This window comes from Anolis sagrei, chromosome 3 (genome assembly GCF_037176765.1).
Source record: "Anolis sagrei isolate rAnoSag1 chromosome 3, rAnoSag1.mat, whole genome shotgun sequence".
NCBI classification, from domain to species: Eukaryota; Metazoa; Chordata; class Lepidosauria; order Squamata; family Dactyloidae; genus Anolis; species Anolis sagrei.
The window spans coordinates 206,902,339-206,918,846 of record NC_090023.1 but is presented as its reverse complement, the minus strand read 5'-3'; the positions used below and the strand labels follow the sequence as shown (position 1 = coordinate 206,918,846).

At 43.7% G+C, this 16,508-nt stretch overlaps 1 protein-coding gene across 1 annotated transcript in view; it reads left to right on the top strand.

The window, feature by feature from the left end:
- The first annotated feature begins 10,315 nt into the window (after positions 1-10,315).
- ADRB1 (adrenoceptor beta 1) overlaps positions 10,316-16,508 on the top strand; it is a 40,639-nt gene continuing 34,446 nt past the window's right edge. Inside the window, exon 1 of the mRNA XM_060768456.2 lies at positions 10,316-12,177. Coding sequence (XP_060624439.2) covers positions 10,879-12,177 — 1,299 coding nt within the window. The 5' untranslated portion in view covers positions 10,316-10,878. The remainder of the gene's footprint in view (positions 12,178-16,508) is intronic.

Below are 16,508 nucleotides of genomic sequence, written 5' to 3'. Positions count from 1 at the left end.
ATGCAGTACATACCTCAGGATACAGAAATAGTACACACTGATTCTGTGTCATTTTCCTTCAAGATAAAATGTTGCTATTGAGACTCAAAAATACGTTGGTGGAACTCACAGACAAAGTTCACAGGCTCATTGGATTACTAAGCACCAAGAGGTCACAGACTTTTTGTCAGGGTTAAATAAATAGTAAATATAAATACATAAATAATTTACTACTGGTTGCAACATTGTATACCAAGACTAATCTCTGAAGTGATATCTGCCACTGAGCTGAAATTACTGGTGAAGAAAAAAGCTAACATAATCTTGAGGCTTTACGTTGAGACAATTACTGATGAAGAAAAAAGCTAACATAATCTTGAGGCTTTACATTCATGTAACTGGGTGCAGTGCAGTAGTTTGAGTGTTGGACTTTGGCTCTGGAGACTAGGGTTTGAATCCCCACACGGCCATTGAAAATCCAATGAGGATGCTTCCAGACAGCACTAAATCACAGATTTTAAACAGAGGCAAAAAAAAAAAATCCCAGGACTTCAGAAAAGGTCCACACACAGACCGGTTGGTCCCAGGATTTCTGCCTCCATTGTCCAGACTTAATGCATTGTTGTGAGATTTAGAGGCTCCCAAGATGGTGGCAGTGGGACTTCCGCCAGAAACTTCTGCGTGTTTTTTTGTTTTTTTTTTGTTCTGGGCAGAGTAACTGTGCTCTCCAGACATTTCATGACGTTTCTGGCACACAAACTAAGTGTTTGCCTTCTGCACAAGTGTTACCTTTGTTTTAGGAACCGTCCAAACAGGAACAAGCATCTAAAACCTGGGAACAAACCCAGATTAAAAAATCCCATGATTTCTGATTGCAAGGACATACAGACATGTGAAGATCTGCATATTCAGCTCAAAACCGCGATATTCCTGCACCTGGAAATCTCACCTTTTTTTTTTTCCTTTTGTAGCAATTGCTTCTGCATTTACAGGGAACAGTGTCTGGCCATCCTCCTGTATGCTGCGGAAGCTCCTGGGATAAAGGTACTTTCTGGATGGGCCCTGGGTGATCTTAGGCAAGATGCACTTGCTCAGTATTAGAGGAAGGCAAAACTCTTCTGAAAAAATCCTGTCAAGAAATCCCTGTAATAGACTGGGTTGTTGTGAGTTTTTCAGGCTGTGTGGACATGATCCAGTAGCATTCTTTCCTAATGTTAGGCCTGCATCTGTGGCTGGCATCTTCAGAGATTTGCCATAAATTGGAAATAACTTAAAGCACACAACAGCAGCAGCAGCAGCAGCAGCAGCAGAAACAGCAACAGCAACAGCAACAGCAACAACAACAACAACCACAACGAGTGTGACTCTACTGGATCTACGCTGTAAAATGTTGTATAGGGGGGCAACCAAATGGAAGACATCAGTAGCACAAAGGTTGTCGTATTGCCATTCAGTACATGTGCCTCCTGAAACATATCTCACAAACATGATATAATAACAAATGAACAAAACCTGCAGTTATCCCAACACAAGAAAAATGGCTGTGGATTAGCCAGGATGGACAAATTGACTTATGCAAATTGAAGGGAAATCACTAACTTTAAGAAAGACTGGGACTTCTTCATTATCTTTTCACAACAAGAAGGGTGTTTGTCAAATGTAAGATTAACAAGCGTGTAGCACATTCCCAAATGCAGAAGTGTGAATATATAATACCATTTAAAGGGAGCAGAATAACAAGGGATAATAACCATCAGATAGAAAGTGGGAAGTTTTCGATCTTTTTAGTTTGGGGGTGTGTGTGTGCATATTTTCTTTCTCTTTGTTTTTTTTTAATTACTTGGTTTTAGTCTTGTAGTAGTAGAGACCGTATGTAGTTGTATATGTTTTTACTGACTACAAAATAACTTCTTAAAAAATATATCAACTTACCAAAAGATGCTCTTAAATCCCTGGTTTTATATTCTGGCATATATCTATCCAGCTAGCTTTTCAGTGAGCATTAAGAAAACTATTGCACAAATCTTTTTGAAGGCTGGGAAGGAAATATCCTCATGGAGGTTAACCTGAACTGTGTTTGGCAACATAGGCTGGATCTACACTGCCATATAGTTTGTTTTATTGATTAGCTCATCAAAATAAACTGCCATATAAAATCCAGATTATCTGCTTTGAATTGGGTTATATAGCAGTGTAGACTCATATAATCCAGTTCAAATCAGATAATCTGGATTATATGCTTTGATAATGTGGATTATATGACAGTTTAGATCTAGCCATAGCATTAGCCAATAAATATTGTTGTCTGAATCTTATTGAAGGACTACTTTATCATAAAAATAGCTGTGCAGGCAGATGCACTTTCTCAGAGGTAGCTTTATACACAGCCCTTTCACTTTTGATTGCAGGTGCAAGTAGCTGATTGACAGTTCTACAATGGTTGTGTGAGTCAAAGGCTATATCACATGTTAAGCAATCCATTGCACAACTATGGGATCCAACCAACATATATTTATACTATGTTAAAGGAGTATAAGATCTTGGTCTAAATAGCACGTTAGCTTCAAATTACACTTCTAACATCAGCATTTTGAGCTGTTCTGTTTCCAAAAAGTGTTAAATGGCAGCCCTACACAGAGCATTTTGAGTGGGTGACCTTGGGAGTTTCACCATCTCTCCATATAATTTTCCTTAGTGTTTGTTAAGAAAATATGGTGATAAACAGGTTTGTTGTGAAAAGCACATTGGAGGAATAAAATATAATAATTGCATTGTGTTGTTGTTATTGTTGTTTGTAAAATATGCTACGTCAGTATGCATTTTCTCTTTTTCCAAGACCTTTGTAAGAATTTTCCATGTCAGTTTGCTAAAGCTATCCAAGTATCCATAACAATGAATTATTGTGATTTTATAAATGATAGTACTACTTTTTACAGCCCTAATCCTATCAATGAAACCTTAAATATGGATCTGAGATCGATGGGCTTTATTTCCAAATGACAGGGCCTTGAATAGAGGGTTGAATGAAAAGTAATGCATCCACCTTCATTACTCCTCAACAGATGGCAGTAATGGTATGCAGCAGGTACTGACTTGTTCAGTAGATTCTCCTCTACAGTTCCACTTTGGCGGAAAGCCTTAGCATTGAAGTGCAAAGTATGGAACCCTGTGCAGAGGCTCGGTCAATGTGACTTAAGCAATGTGCAGTCACTGAATTCTTGACAGCAGAAGGTGTCACCTCAACATCTTTAAACTTACTGGCCCAACGACACACAGTACTCACATCAACACAATCACCATAAACAGCTTGCATTCTTTGATGAATCTCCTTTGGGGTGACACCTTCTGCTGCCAAGAATTCAATGACTGCACGTTGCTTGAGTCACATTGTCCGACTGTCTGCACAGGGTTCCATACTTTGCATTTTAACAACACGACCATTCAATGCTAAGGCTTCCTGCCAAAATAAAACTGTAGAGGAGAGTCTACTGAACAAGCCAATGCCTGCTGCATATCAGTACTGCCATCTGTTGAGGAGTTATGAAAATGGAGGCATTACTTTTCATTCAACCCTCGTATTTACTTGGATATCTACAGAGCCTTGGATATCTACCTTCCAATCCTACTTCCTAAGACTTTGACAGTTTCCACCTTTCAGGGATGTCTCATTATGACAGCAGTAATACATGGAATGGAATGTGCTTTAAGTAAACACAGAGTTTACTTAAACATAGCATTGTGATTACTCAGAGGAACGGTATCTGAACATGCTTATCAGGGGACAGACACAGAGAAGCTACTTGATGGGTCATAAGCATTACTTCAAAAGTCAGTTTCTCGTGCCACATCTAGCCTGAGCTAATTTCACACCACATAAATTGGTTATATATGGAAAGGGAAAGGAAAGAAGGCAGGACGAAAAGATGAAGACCAAGTCCAGATCGACACACTCAATCAAGAAATATTCTCAAAACATCAGTGTCATCAACAGCAGCCTGCAGAGGAACTGTGTGCATGTGTATGTAAATTTCATATGGGAGTTTAAAAGAGTATCTTGCAGGAGTAGTTTAGATGCAGAAATACCTACTACATATAGGGTTGTGCATTCATCTAAATCAACACAATTATAGTTTGATTACATGTCTCACACAGCTGGCAATGTTATTTCCACTATACACTATTTGAGTCTTAAAACCTAGAACAGCTTATGTCACTAGAGAACAATTTAAATTGGATTAAACTCTTGGTACTTTTGAGGCACTCCAGCCAACTGGGTCAGAGTACTTGAATTTCCAATTGACTTCAGGAGTACTAAATTGCATTCATTCAGCCATTCAATCTGCTCAATTTGTCTCTGGATTGACTTTACATGAGTGCCAAGCATCTTGAAAGCCATTGTTTACACACATATATCTTTTTAAACACAAGTCAAGCAGAAGCTTCAGCTTTCCTCTGTACAAGCCAATGCCGCATGAAAATCATGTACAACATCTTCTAACATGTTAAAACACAGTTCTATAGCTTTTTATAGGGGGCCACAGTGGAACAGCGGGTTAAACCGCTGAGCTACAGAACTTGCTGACTGGAAGATCAGTGGTTCAAATCTACAGGATGGGTTGAGCTCCCATTGTTAGCCCCAACTTCTGCCAACCTAGCAGTTCGAAAACATGCAAGGAAGGTAACAGCGCTCCATGTAGTCATGCTAGCCACATTTCCTAGGAAGTGTCTAAGGACAATGCCAACTCTTTGGCTTAGAAATGGATATGAGAACCCCCCCCCCCCCCCCCAGAGTTGGACTTGACTAGACTTAATGTCAAGGGGAAACCTTTACCTTTATAGATTTTTATATAGGTGTGTTACTGACTGGAAGCAAATATTTTGTCAAATCACCCAGATGGATATAACCATAATCCATGGGTCTTATAAAAATAAATAATTTTCACTTGAAAACCTGTCCTTTACTTATACACAAGGTAAACTTACGCAGGAATGTATACGGTAATTATTATTAGCTTCACATGTCCATAGCTTTTCATTCACATATAAAATTCAATGATAAGCACTGACCAGTAAAGCTTTAACTGGAGAGATGGTTTATTTGGCTCATCCCTGTCTAAGACTGGAAAATAATAGAGGATATTAGCAATCTTGAATTCAGGAAGGAAATCCTTACTAAGTTCTGTGAACTTTTAGTCAAACTTATTGCTGTAGAGTATGCCTTCAACAACGCAAATCTGTTTTCTTTGTGTTGAGCTGGCATAAAGCGCAAACATCACAGAGTCTGCCTGAGTGGCGTGCAAAGAAAGGGGAAGTAAATATGAGGCTAATGTTGTTACTCTTATTCATACAAATGCTGAACTTTTCTGCAAAGTAAATAAAAGCAGCAATTACATGAAATCTTTTCTTCTTCTTCCCAAACTGTAAAACCTTTGTTTTACAGGCCAAAACTTGCAGCATTTGTTTCTTTTTCCCTCCTTCCATAATTCTATCTATTCCTTACTTGATATATTTACATATAATAAGAGTATCTGCAGGGTTATGTCATCTGCACATTTAGGTGAGCACGAGACTGGCATGAGAATCAACATTGCCTGACCCAGAATTTAGCTGAAGAAACAGGAAGGAAGAAAAGAAAAAAAGCACTCTGTTTTTGGCTGCTAGAAGTGTTGCCAAACAACAAAACTACCCCACCACACACTTGCTATTTCTTGCAACCTGTTTCCTCATATATAACCACTTTGCACCTCAAGCAAGGGATAAAAGTGTGATACAAATATAATAATAATATCAACAATATTAGGAGTAGAAATTTGTCAACAAAATGATTTTTACCACTATTCACCACTGAGTCTCTTCAGATAAAAAAGTAGTATGTAAACAAAAAGGAGGAAAAAGAGGAAGAAGGAAGAGAAGGAGAAGAAGGAAGCAGGTGTAGTAGTTCTTAAGGCCCCTTCTATCCTGCCATATAATCCACATTATCTGGATTGAACTGGATTACATGAGTCTACAAAGCAGATAATCTAGATTTTATATGGCAGTGCAGAAGGGGCCCAAGAAGAAAGATTCCATTTGGGGGCTTAGAGAAATAGTAAGCAAAGGTGTGTATGGACACAATAATAAACATCAGGTGTGTATAAAGTGCTGCATGATACACAAAAAGTGTGGAAGCCAGTGTGATTCTGGTCCCTTCTACACAGACATATAAAATCCAGATTATCTGCTTTGAACTGGATTATTATTATTATTATTATTATTATTATTATTATTAAGGAAACTCAAGACTTGGCTGTGGGACCTTGCATTTGACCATTGAAAAGAGGCTTATATGAAGAAGACATAAGCAATTTCGAAGTGACAATGAATTGACCCGGACCCAGATTTTAATTGGCGTGTTTTAACAACTGTTTGCTTAATGTTTTGTTTTAATAAATTTGTTGATTGTTTTTATCATTATGATGGCACCAAATGGTGTTTGCTGTGAGGCTGTCCTGAGTCCCCCCTAAGGGGGGGGGGGTGAGAAGGACAGGTTACAAGTATATGAAATAAATCAATAAATCATATGGCAGTGTAGACTCATATAATCCAGTTCAAGCCAGATAATGTGGATGATATGCTTTGATAATCTGGATTATATGGCAGTATGGAAGGGGCCACAGTGATTTCAGAGTTGCGGTAGGACTGTAAGAACAGAGTTCAAATCTACAAATGGCATGGATATCCACTGGATGACCCTAGACAAGTCACAATCTCTTGGCCTAAGAGGAAGGCTAAGACAAACCTCCTCTGAACAAATCCTGTAGAGCCAGTGTTTTGTAGTAGTTTGAATATTACAGCCTTATCACACAAGGCAAAATAAGCATCCTAGGACACTTCTGCCCCAGTTCAACCATGGAGCCCCACACTGCCCATCATATGACATCGGGCGACTTCTGGTGGGGCTTCATTGATGAACTGGGGCATCAGTGTGGAAGGACTACTACAAACACAAAGGTAGCCCCATGTTCCATAAGAAACAACACATGGGATGAGGAAGCATCAGTTGCTGGCTGGGGCTCCGGGATTGCCCCAATACTACCCTGATTTGCCATGGATGCTGGCGAATCACAATCCTGGTAAGACAGCATGTGATGAGGTCCTTAGACTGTGTACAGACCAGGATTTGAATCCCTGATCTGTCATGGAAACCCTCTGGATGGCCTTGGGCAAGTCACATTCCCTCACTATCTTAGGAGAAAGCAACCTCAGAAGGTAAGCTTCCCAATAATGCCATAGCACAGCAATCGTCTGGTTAATTACACATTTGTGTGTGGGGAGGGGGGGGAGGGAGGGAGAAAGATTGTGTGACTAGTGTTGCAGTCAGACCTCTTTATATGTGAGGACTCAGTTCTGCAGATAGGAAGAAAACCGAATCCTCTCTTTTAAACTTGTCCATAATTACTGATAGTCATCAGAGGGCTTGATGCATATCTTGCCACCAAGGATGTATCCATGACTAGACTTTTTCTTTCTCAGCATCTTCATCATGTAAATCCCTCCCTTGGTGCTTGACCTTCTCTTTATCATACCATAAACGGGCAGCTAAGACTATTTGATTCGGTTGGCATTTAAAATGAGAACCAGCCTGGTATAGTAGTCTGAGGACTACACTTGACTTGAAGCCATGGAAACCCACCGGGTGATTTCGAGCAAGTCATACTCTTTCCATCTCAGAGGAAGGCAAAGACAAACCTCCTCTGAGCAAACCTTGCTAGGAAAACCGTAAGATAAATTTGCCTTAGGGTTGCTGTAAGTCAGAAAGGATTTGAAGGCACATAATAACGTAACTAAATGTTGCACTACTAGATCTTAAAATGGGGAACATTCAGTGCATCCATAAGGAAGACTTGCAGCAGCAACAACAAACATCCAAAGGGAGTCAGGGCGTTTTTCTCCCTATAATAACATCAATCATATTGCTAATTTGAATGGTGATAGTAATGATTAACTTTCTAGCCTGCCTTTTCCCTCAGAATCAGGACTAAAAAGGGGGGCTAACCTTGCAACAGAGGCTCATTTCAAGAAGCGCAATGATGAAGCATTCATTCAGGGCAGGTAAACAGAAATCCTTCCACAGCTCCTTCCTAAATGCTTCCCCCAAGATTTGTTTGGATGGCTTTTAATGGTGTTGGGAGGAACAGCAAGAAGAGCTGAGGTTGGTGGAGAATGCCTGTGGCTCTGGGATGCCTTCAGGATCTCAATTAAAGCTTGTGCACCAGTTGCACCTGTATCTTGAGAAGCCAGACCCACGCTCTTGTTACATCAAGAATAGATTACTGCAATGCACTCTATGCAGGGTTGCCTTTGAAGACTGTTCAGACGTTTCAAATAACCCAAAGGGCAGCAGCCAGATTCCTCACTGGAGCGGGGTATAGGGAGCACACAACCCCTCTGTAACGTCAGCTCCACTGGCTGCCAGTCTGCAACAGAGCACAATCTGAAGTGCTGGCTTTATCCTATAAAGCCCTGAATGGTTCTGGCCCAGCTTACCTGTCAGGGCCTTCTAAGTGGTGGCTCCTCGACTCTAGAATTCTCTCCCCAGTGAGATTAGATCAGCCCCCTCCCTCCTGACTTTTAGAAAGAGAACAAAGACATAGGACCAAGCTTTTGACTGGTAAAGTAATGCAGTACAAGAAGTAAATATGGAATATGTGCAATTGACATTTGCTGGAAGGGAAGGGAAGGGAAGGGAAGGGAAGGGAAGGGAAGGGAAGGGAAGGGAAGGGAAGGGAAGGGAAGGGAAGGGAAGGGAAGGGAAGGGAAGGGAAGGGAAGGGAAGGGAAGGGAAGGGAAGGGAAGGGAAGGGAAGGGAAGGGAAGGGAAGGGAAGGGAAGGAAGGAAGGAAGGAAGGAAGGAGAGGAAGAAAAGAGAGAAGGAAGGAAGGGTGGAATGGAATGAAGGGAGGGAGAAAGAGGGAGGGAGGAAAGAAGGAAAGACAAAAGGGAAGGAAGAAGGAAGGAAGGAAGGAAGGTAGGAAGAGGGGGGGAGAGAGAAGGAAGGACAAAAGGGTGCAAGGGAAGGATGGAAGGAGAGGAAGGGAGGAAAGAAAGAAGGAAGGAAGAAAGGGTGGAATGGAATGAAGGGAGGGAGAAAGAGGGGGGAGGAAAGAAAGAAGGAAAGACAAAAGGGAAGGAAGGAAGGAAGGAAGGAAGGAAGGAAGGAAGGAGAAAGAGGGAGAGAAAAGGAAGGAAGGACGAAAGGATGGAAGGGAAGGATGGAAGGAGAGGGAGGGAGGGAGGAAAGAGAGAAGGAAGAAAAGTTGGAATGGAATGAAGGGAGGGAGAAAGAGGGAGGGAGGAAAGAAAGAAAGAAAGACAAAAGGGAAGGGAAGGGAAGGAGAAGGAAGGAGAAAGAGGGAGAGAGAAAAGGAAGGAAAGATGAAAGGGTGGAAAGGAAGGATGGAAGGAGTGGGGGAGGGAAGGGAGAGAAGGAGGAAGGAAAGAGAAGGAAAGACAAAAGGGAGGGAAGGAGGAAAGGGTGGAAGGGAAGCGAAGGGGAGAAAGGAAAGAGAGAAGGAAGGAAGGAAGGATGAAAGGATGGAATGGAGAGAGGGAGAAAGGAAAGGAAGGAAGAAGGAAAGGATGGAAGGGAAGGAGAATAGAGAGGGAAGGAGGAAGAAAGCGAGAAGGAAGGAAGGATAGGCTGTTGAGCGAGAGGAGGGCCTGAGAAAGGGCCCAAGGGCCCACATCTGGTCCCCAAGCCTGGGTGTGCCCATACCTGGGCTATATAGCCTCCTTTGCCCAAAGGGTGCTGCTGTGTCTCACAAAGATCTCACAGCATGGAGCTATGGCTGTCAAGTTGCATCCCTTCAAGCCTGGAAAGGCAGCCTGAAGCAGCACTAACTGCCGCCTCCACTGCAACTTAGCAAACCGGGGGGGGGGGGGGGGGTCAGCCATAAAGAACTGTGCTGTCCCTAGGTTTGGCTCCAGGGGGAGGACGAGGGACAGGAGGAGGAGGATGAGGAGGACAGAAGAGGGCGCATTCAAGGGCATTCATTCGGCCACCAGAGCTGAAAGCGAAAGGCTTCCAGAGAGGGAGGGGGGAGAGAGAGAAAGAAGAGGAGAGGGACAGAGAGAGAGAGAGAGAGAGAGAGAGGAGGGAAGGAAAGCAATACAGGGATAAAAAGTGAGAAGGGGAGAGAGAGAGAGAGAGGAGGGAAGGAAAGCAATACAGGGATAAAAAGTGAGAAGGGGAGAGAGAGAGAGAGAGAAAGAAGGGGAGGCACACTGAGAGTGTATGTGCATGAAGGAGAGTGGGGGGTATAGACGAAGGGGGAGGTGAAGGACAGAGTGTGAGAGAAGAAGGGAGCGGGAAGGACAGGAAAAGAGGGCCAAGAGGGACCTAGAGATAGGCAGACGGGCAGGCGCAGAGAGATAACGCTTCCGAGAGAAACGTGGACTCCAGGGCGAAGGCAACGCTCTCCTCGAGCCCTCGTGGGCGCCTGGAGCTGCCTTCCTCCTGGTCTCCCTCTCCTCCTCCTCCTCCTCCTCCTCCTCCTCCCTCAGCCCCCCTTCTTCCAGAGGAACCCCTTCAGTCCTGCCTCCCCCTCCCTCTCTCCCTGCCTGAGTTCTCCGAGGGCTCGCCATTGGCTGCCCGGGTGCCGACGTCACTGGAGGGGGCGGGAGGCGTCTTCAGAGGCGCGGGAGCCCGCCGGAGAGGCTGGCTCGCGCAAACCATGCTGGAGCCCCGGAGCAAGTGGCGGCGGTGGAGGCGGCGTCGGAGGCGCTCCCAGCAGCGGCAGCAGCTGCTGCCAAGAGCCCGGCTCTCTTCCTCCTCCTCCTCTTCCTCCTCCTCTTCTCCTTCCTCCTCTTGGATGATGCCCTGAGCGGCCGGACCCCTCTTGCTGCTCTCCGCCGGACAGCCATGGGAGATGGCTGGGTCTTCCTAAGCGAGAGCCTCCAGAACCGGTCCAACTCCAGCGGTGCCCAAGGCAACGCCTCGTCCGCGCCCAGCCCGGGCGCCTTGCCCCTGGCCCCCAAGGAGCTGTCCCAGCAGTGGGTGGTGGGCATGAGCCTCCTCATGTCCCTGATGGTGACCTTCATCGTGGTGGGCAACGGCATGGTCATCGCGGCCATCGGGCGCACCCAGCGCCTCCAGACCCTCACCAACGTCTTCATCACCTCCTTGGCTTGCGCCGACCTGGTCATGGGATCCGTGGTGGTGCCTTTTGGGGCCACGTTGGTGGTGCGTGACACCTGGCTCTGGGGCTCCTTCCTCTGCGAGTGCTGGACCTCGGTGGACGTCCTCTGCGTGACGGCTAGCATCGAGACCCTCTGCGTCATCGCCATCGACCGCTACTTAGCCATCACCTCGCCTTTCCGCTACCAGAGCCTCATGACCAAGAAACGGGCCAAGGTCATTGTCTGCGTGGTCTGGGCCATCTCGGCCCTGGTCTCCTTCCTGCCCATTATGATGCAGTGGTGGAGGGACGACGACCCCGAAGCCTTATTGTGCTACGACGACCCCGGCTGCTGCGACTTTGTCACCAACAGGGCCTACGCCATTGCCTCCTCCATCATCTCCTTCTACGTCCCGCTCTCTGTGATGATTTTTGTCTACATCAGGGTCTACCGAGAAGCCAAGGAGCAGATGAAGAAGATCGACAAGTGCGAGGGGCGTTTCTACAACAACCACCACCAAAAGCAGCAACACCAACAGCCGCCAACCCACCAGCAGCTGCCTATCCTGGGCAACGGTCCGGCCACCAGGAGGAAAACCTCCCGAATCTTGGCCGTACGGGAGCAGAAGGCCCTCAAGACCTTGGGCATCATCATGGGGGTCTTCACTCTGTGCTGGCTGCCCTTTTTCTTGGTCAATGTGGTCAAGGTCTTCAACAGAGGGCTGGTTCCAGATCAGCTCTTTGTTTTCTTCAACTGGTTGGGTTACGCCAACTCCGCCTTCAACCCCATCATCTACTGCAGGAGCCCTGATTTCCGGAAGGCCTTCAAGAGGATGCTGTGCTGCCCAAGGAAAGTGGACCGGAGGCTGCATGCCACTACTGGGGATCTCTCTCGGTACCCGGGGGGCTTCATTAGTACTCTCGGAGATACTGCCCCATGCACTCTTGGAGGGACGTGGTCCGATTACAATGGTGGTGCCCGGGATGGAAGTGACTCCAGCTTAGAGGACAGGAACAGTAAAACCTCCCATTCAGAATCCAAGGTATAAGGGCAGTTTGGTGGGAAGGATCAGAGTTCGTGGTCAGTCCTGTGGAAACGGAAAGGGAGCTGAAGGAATAGACAGAACAGGAAGGAAGGAATAACTAAATCACTTGGGAGTCTGGCTAATGTACAAATCACCTGATTGACTTGCCATTATGGGGGAGAGAGTTGTATTTATCCTAGAGGGAAAGCAGGTGAACTTGGCTGTTCCATACCTCTTCTGAATCACCCGAAATGGAAGCAAACAGAGAGCATCTGGCCATTGAACAAAAGAGGTTAATGATCCACCTCCCACCCCCATCCCAACCTCCAAGATATTTGGATTATTAGTATTTACATGGAGGAGAGTTGCATGGAGAAACGGGGAGGGAGGCGTGAGTAAGTTTGAAGGAGTTTGCCAAACAAATGGCTTGTGAAGAGCTGGACTTGTAGCAGGCACTTAGGCTGAAAGTCACTGAAGGAGGCAACCAGGGTGTGTATTCCTTTGCCAATAATGGAAGGAAACATCATTGAGCCCTTGGTGGTTTGATTGGAGACTATGCTGGTTTTACAAAAAATGTTCTTTACATTTATCCCAAGAACTTAGCACAAAAAGTAGCCTCTTTTCAAAACATATATCGATATGTATCCTTTTCTGAGAAGTGCTGGTCACCCATATAAATCCATTGATACCAGCATGACTTTCGTGCAGGCAGTCAAAACCTTTTGCAAATCCATTCTAAAAGGCTCCTTTAATATGCTGTCGGGGGTAAATACCTTGGCGAGTTTTATCATGAGCCTGTGCGTATTTAGCAGAATTGAGTTGATGGAAGTTACCCTCAAGTAAATGTGCATTAGCTTACAGCCTTAATATCCTCGTGGCCACATTCTCCTTAACATCCTAGGAGGAAATGATCAATCAGTAATATTGACATGTTGTGTATTCTAATCAAGTATCTCCTTATTTCTGATCCATATTATATCCCATTGACTTGTGGGGTGGGGTGGGGGCTGAAGGTGCATTCTTCTTGTCCTACGAGACAACAGCAATCAGGCTACAAATTGTCTACCTCAAGCTGTGCATATTGTACAGGGGAAAACGTGTTTATATTAAACCGCTTATTTATGTCTTGTCAGTTAGGGGTTTGTTTTGTTTTCCATAGAGACAGAAGCATCCATCCTCTAGTAATCCCTTCATTCACGCTGAAAGGTGAGAGGGGAAACTGGGCTTGGAGCATTAAAAATATTGGGTTGTTGTGTGTTTTCCAGGCTGTATGGCCATGTACCAGAAGCATTCTCTCCTGATGTTTTGCCTGCATATATGGCAGGCATCCTCAGAGGTTGTGAGGTCTATTGGAAACTTGGAAAATTGGGTTTATATGTCTGTGGATTTCATGAAAATGAACAGAATATGACTACCAGTATTAAAAAAAACTCTAAAATCATAACAGTAAATAAAGAACAAAACTCAAACACAGGGAAATTCCAGAGAAGAAACAACCAGGGACAGCGAATCACCTCTCAACAAAGGATTCCCCCAGGGACTAACAAGCCACACCTAAAAACTGTCAGGCCATCTAATGCTAATCAATCAAGGTGGCCAATTGAAATATTCACACCTAGCTTCAACAGACAAGAGTTCTTTCTCCCACCCTGGACCTTCCACAGATATACAGTATAAACCCAATTTTCCTAGTTTCCAACAGACCTCACAACCTCTGAGGATGCCTGTCATAGATGCAGGCGAAACATCAGGAGAGAATGCTTCTGTAACATGGCCATACAGCCCGGAAAACTCACAGCAACTCAGTGATTCTGGCCATGAAAGCCTTCAACAACACATCAGAAATATTACTGCACACTTGAAAAGAAAGAGAGAAGGTGTTTGTTTTCTTTTTCCTTTTTGCACAGTGTTAACAAAGTTAGTTGTGTAGGTGATCTCTCTTTCTCTCACACACACATTCACACTCACTGGAAAACAAAAAATGAAAACACCAAAGTCCCTGCTTTGATTTCTGTCAGGTTGCCATTTTATTATATTTCTAAAGCATTTTGCAATTATTTAATTGAGGTACTGTAAGTATACTCGTACTATAAATGAGTTTATTTTAAGTTCTTTTTTTAAAAAAAATACCCATGTGAACCTGTTGGGAGTTTAGCACTTTGTTGTCGTAGCCCATGTTTCCCTATGTCTGTGTCTGTGTGCGCACATGCTCGTGCGTGTGCGATGTGAGAGAGTATGTATGCATTTTTATAACGTATTTATATATTTTGGGTGCAGTTTACTACTGTATGTCATCGGTCTATGTGCAATAAAAACCACTGCAGCACAAGCAAACCTCTCTACAATGTGTGTCTGTAGGTTCAGAAACAGTAGCCACTCCTGATGGGAAAAGCAGAGTCTATTTTGCTGAAAATATGGATCCTATTACCGATATTGTTCAACTTAATGTTGTTGTTTTTCCTGACACAGTTATCTTCCTTTTCTAAAAACAACAATAACAACTTGCTGTGCCAAATAAAGTAGTGGCCCTATTAGATGGAACGATGAAGACTTCCCCAAAAATTCAGGGCCAAAAGCAAGTTGGTTTACAGTCTGGCTAAAAATACATTACCTACTTTTCTGTGATGGATGTTACTTATTGTCTGTTTGAATCTGGTTTGATAATGGGGTAGGGGCAGGTGGCTAGAGACTACATAGTGAAAATATGAGAACTGTGTTTGCTTTTACTGGGAACATGGAATATTAGAAATTTATTGTGCCTTGGGATACAGAAGACATAAATCTCTTGCTCACAATTAATCTCTTGGAAATCTCTTATAGTCGGGCTATTTAGTACTCCAGAAGGCGAGATTTTGCAAATTGTAGACTCCGTCTGTCTTATTTACCACCTCAGTGACTGCTGGAGAAATGTTTAATTCCCATGTATGCAAGATAATACCATTTTAAAATGACAGTATATTTTCAAACCATTTGCTAGATTGTGAATTACTTGTGGAGTAATTAAGTTAGAAGGAGCCACTTTTAAGAAGGAGATTCTTCACATATTACTCATGGGATGGTAGCAGTTGTTTTTGGGTTTTTTTGCTTTGTTTTTAAAGAAATTGGCAATAATTTGAGAATGTTTAATCTGTGATCTCATGACGATCCCCAACAATGTTAGTATTATAATCAGACCATCTTTGTTTCATTTGCTTTGCGCTAGGAAAAGCCCCATCTCGTTCACTTCATTTTACCTGCTTGTGGGATATTCTCAGCTTGCGTTGCCACCCCTTTTATGCCAATGCTTCTGCACAAGGAAGGAGAAACATTCCCATAGTTTGGAAGCAATAATGATTGTTTTAAACAGTTTCACTCATCGTGTTCTCAGTAAATCTGCATTTTAGTCATTTGAGTTCTGTGGTTGTAGTATATCTTCAACTGCTGTTGCCACCCTTTTTAATGGAAGGGCTTCTGTGGATTCAGAAGTAGAAGTATTTTCACAAATATGTTTTTGCAATTGTTTAGCAGTTATAAAAATGTTTTGATGATTTCCCCCCCATAAGGCTCTGGTTCTATAGTTTGTATACTAATCTGGCACAATTCTTTGCTGGAGGGGGAAAGCATGGTATATATTCCTCAGATAATAAATACATTTCTGCCTGTCATTAAACTGTTCAAGGCAGAGAAGTCTTGACAGGAAAGAAGGGGGGAGGGGAGGTGAAATGGGAACACTGTTATTATCTGAATCTAATCTTAAATGGGTGACTGATCTGTTTGGGAGGTGGAGGATCAATACTGAATGGAAGGAGACAAACCACTTGCTTCAGGATGATCTCCCTAAGATTCTGTCATTTATATTTAGGATTCAGTAATACAGCGTTTCTCAATCTGGGGGTTGGGACCCGGGGGGGGGTCATGAGGGGGTGTCAGAAGGGTCACCAAAGACCATCAGAAAGCACAATATTTTCTGTTGGTAATAGAGGTTCTGTGTGGGAAGTATGGCCCAGTTCTATCATTGGTGAGGTTCAGAATGCTCTTTGATTGTAGGTAAACTATAAATCCCAGCAATTACCATTTCCTATTTATTTATTTATTTATTTATTTATTTATTTGCAGTATTTATATACTGCCTTTCTCACCCCTGGGGGGACTCAAAGCGGTTTACACATAAATAATGGCAAGATTCAATGCCTTACGTTGGGCACTGATACGATGCCAATATAAACAATTACAATAGTAAAACTACAATTAAACATAAATCACAATTAAAATAATACATCAACAAGCATTAAAACAATAATGTCAAGGTCTCCCCCCCCCCCCCAAACTCCGCCAGTGTTTACATTTGGGCAGATTGAGCATCCATGTCA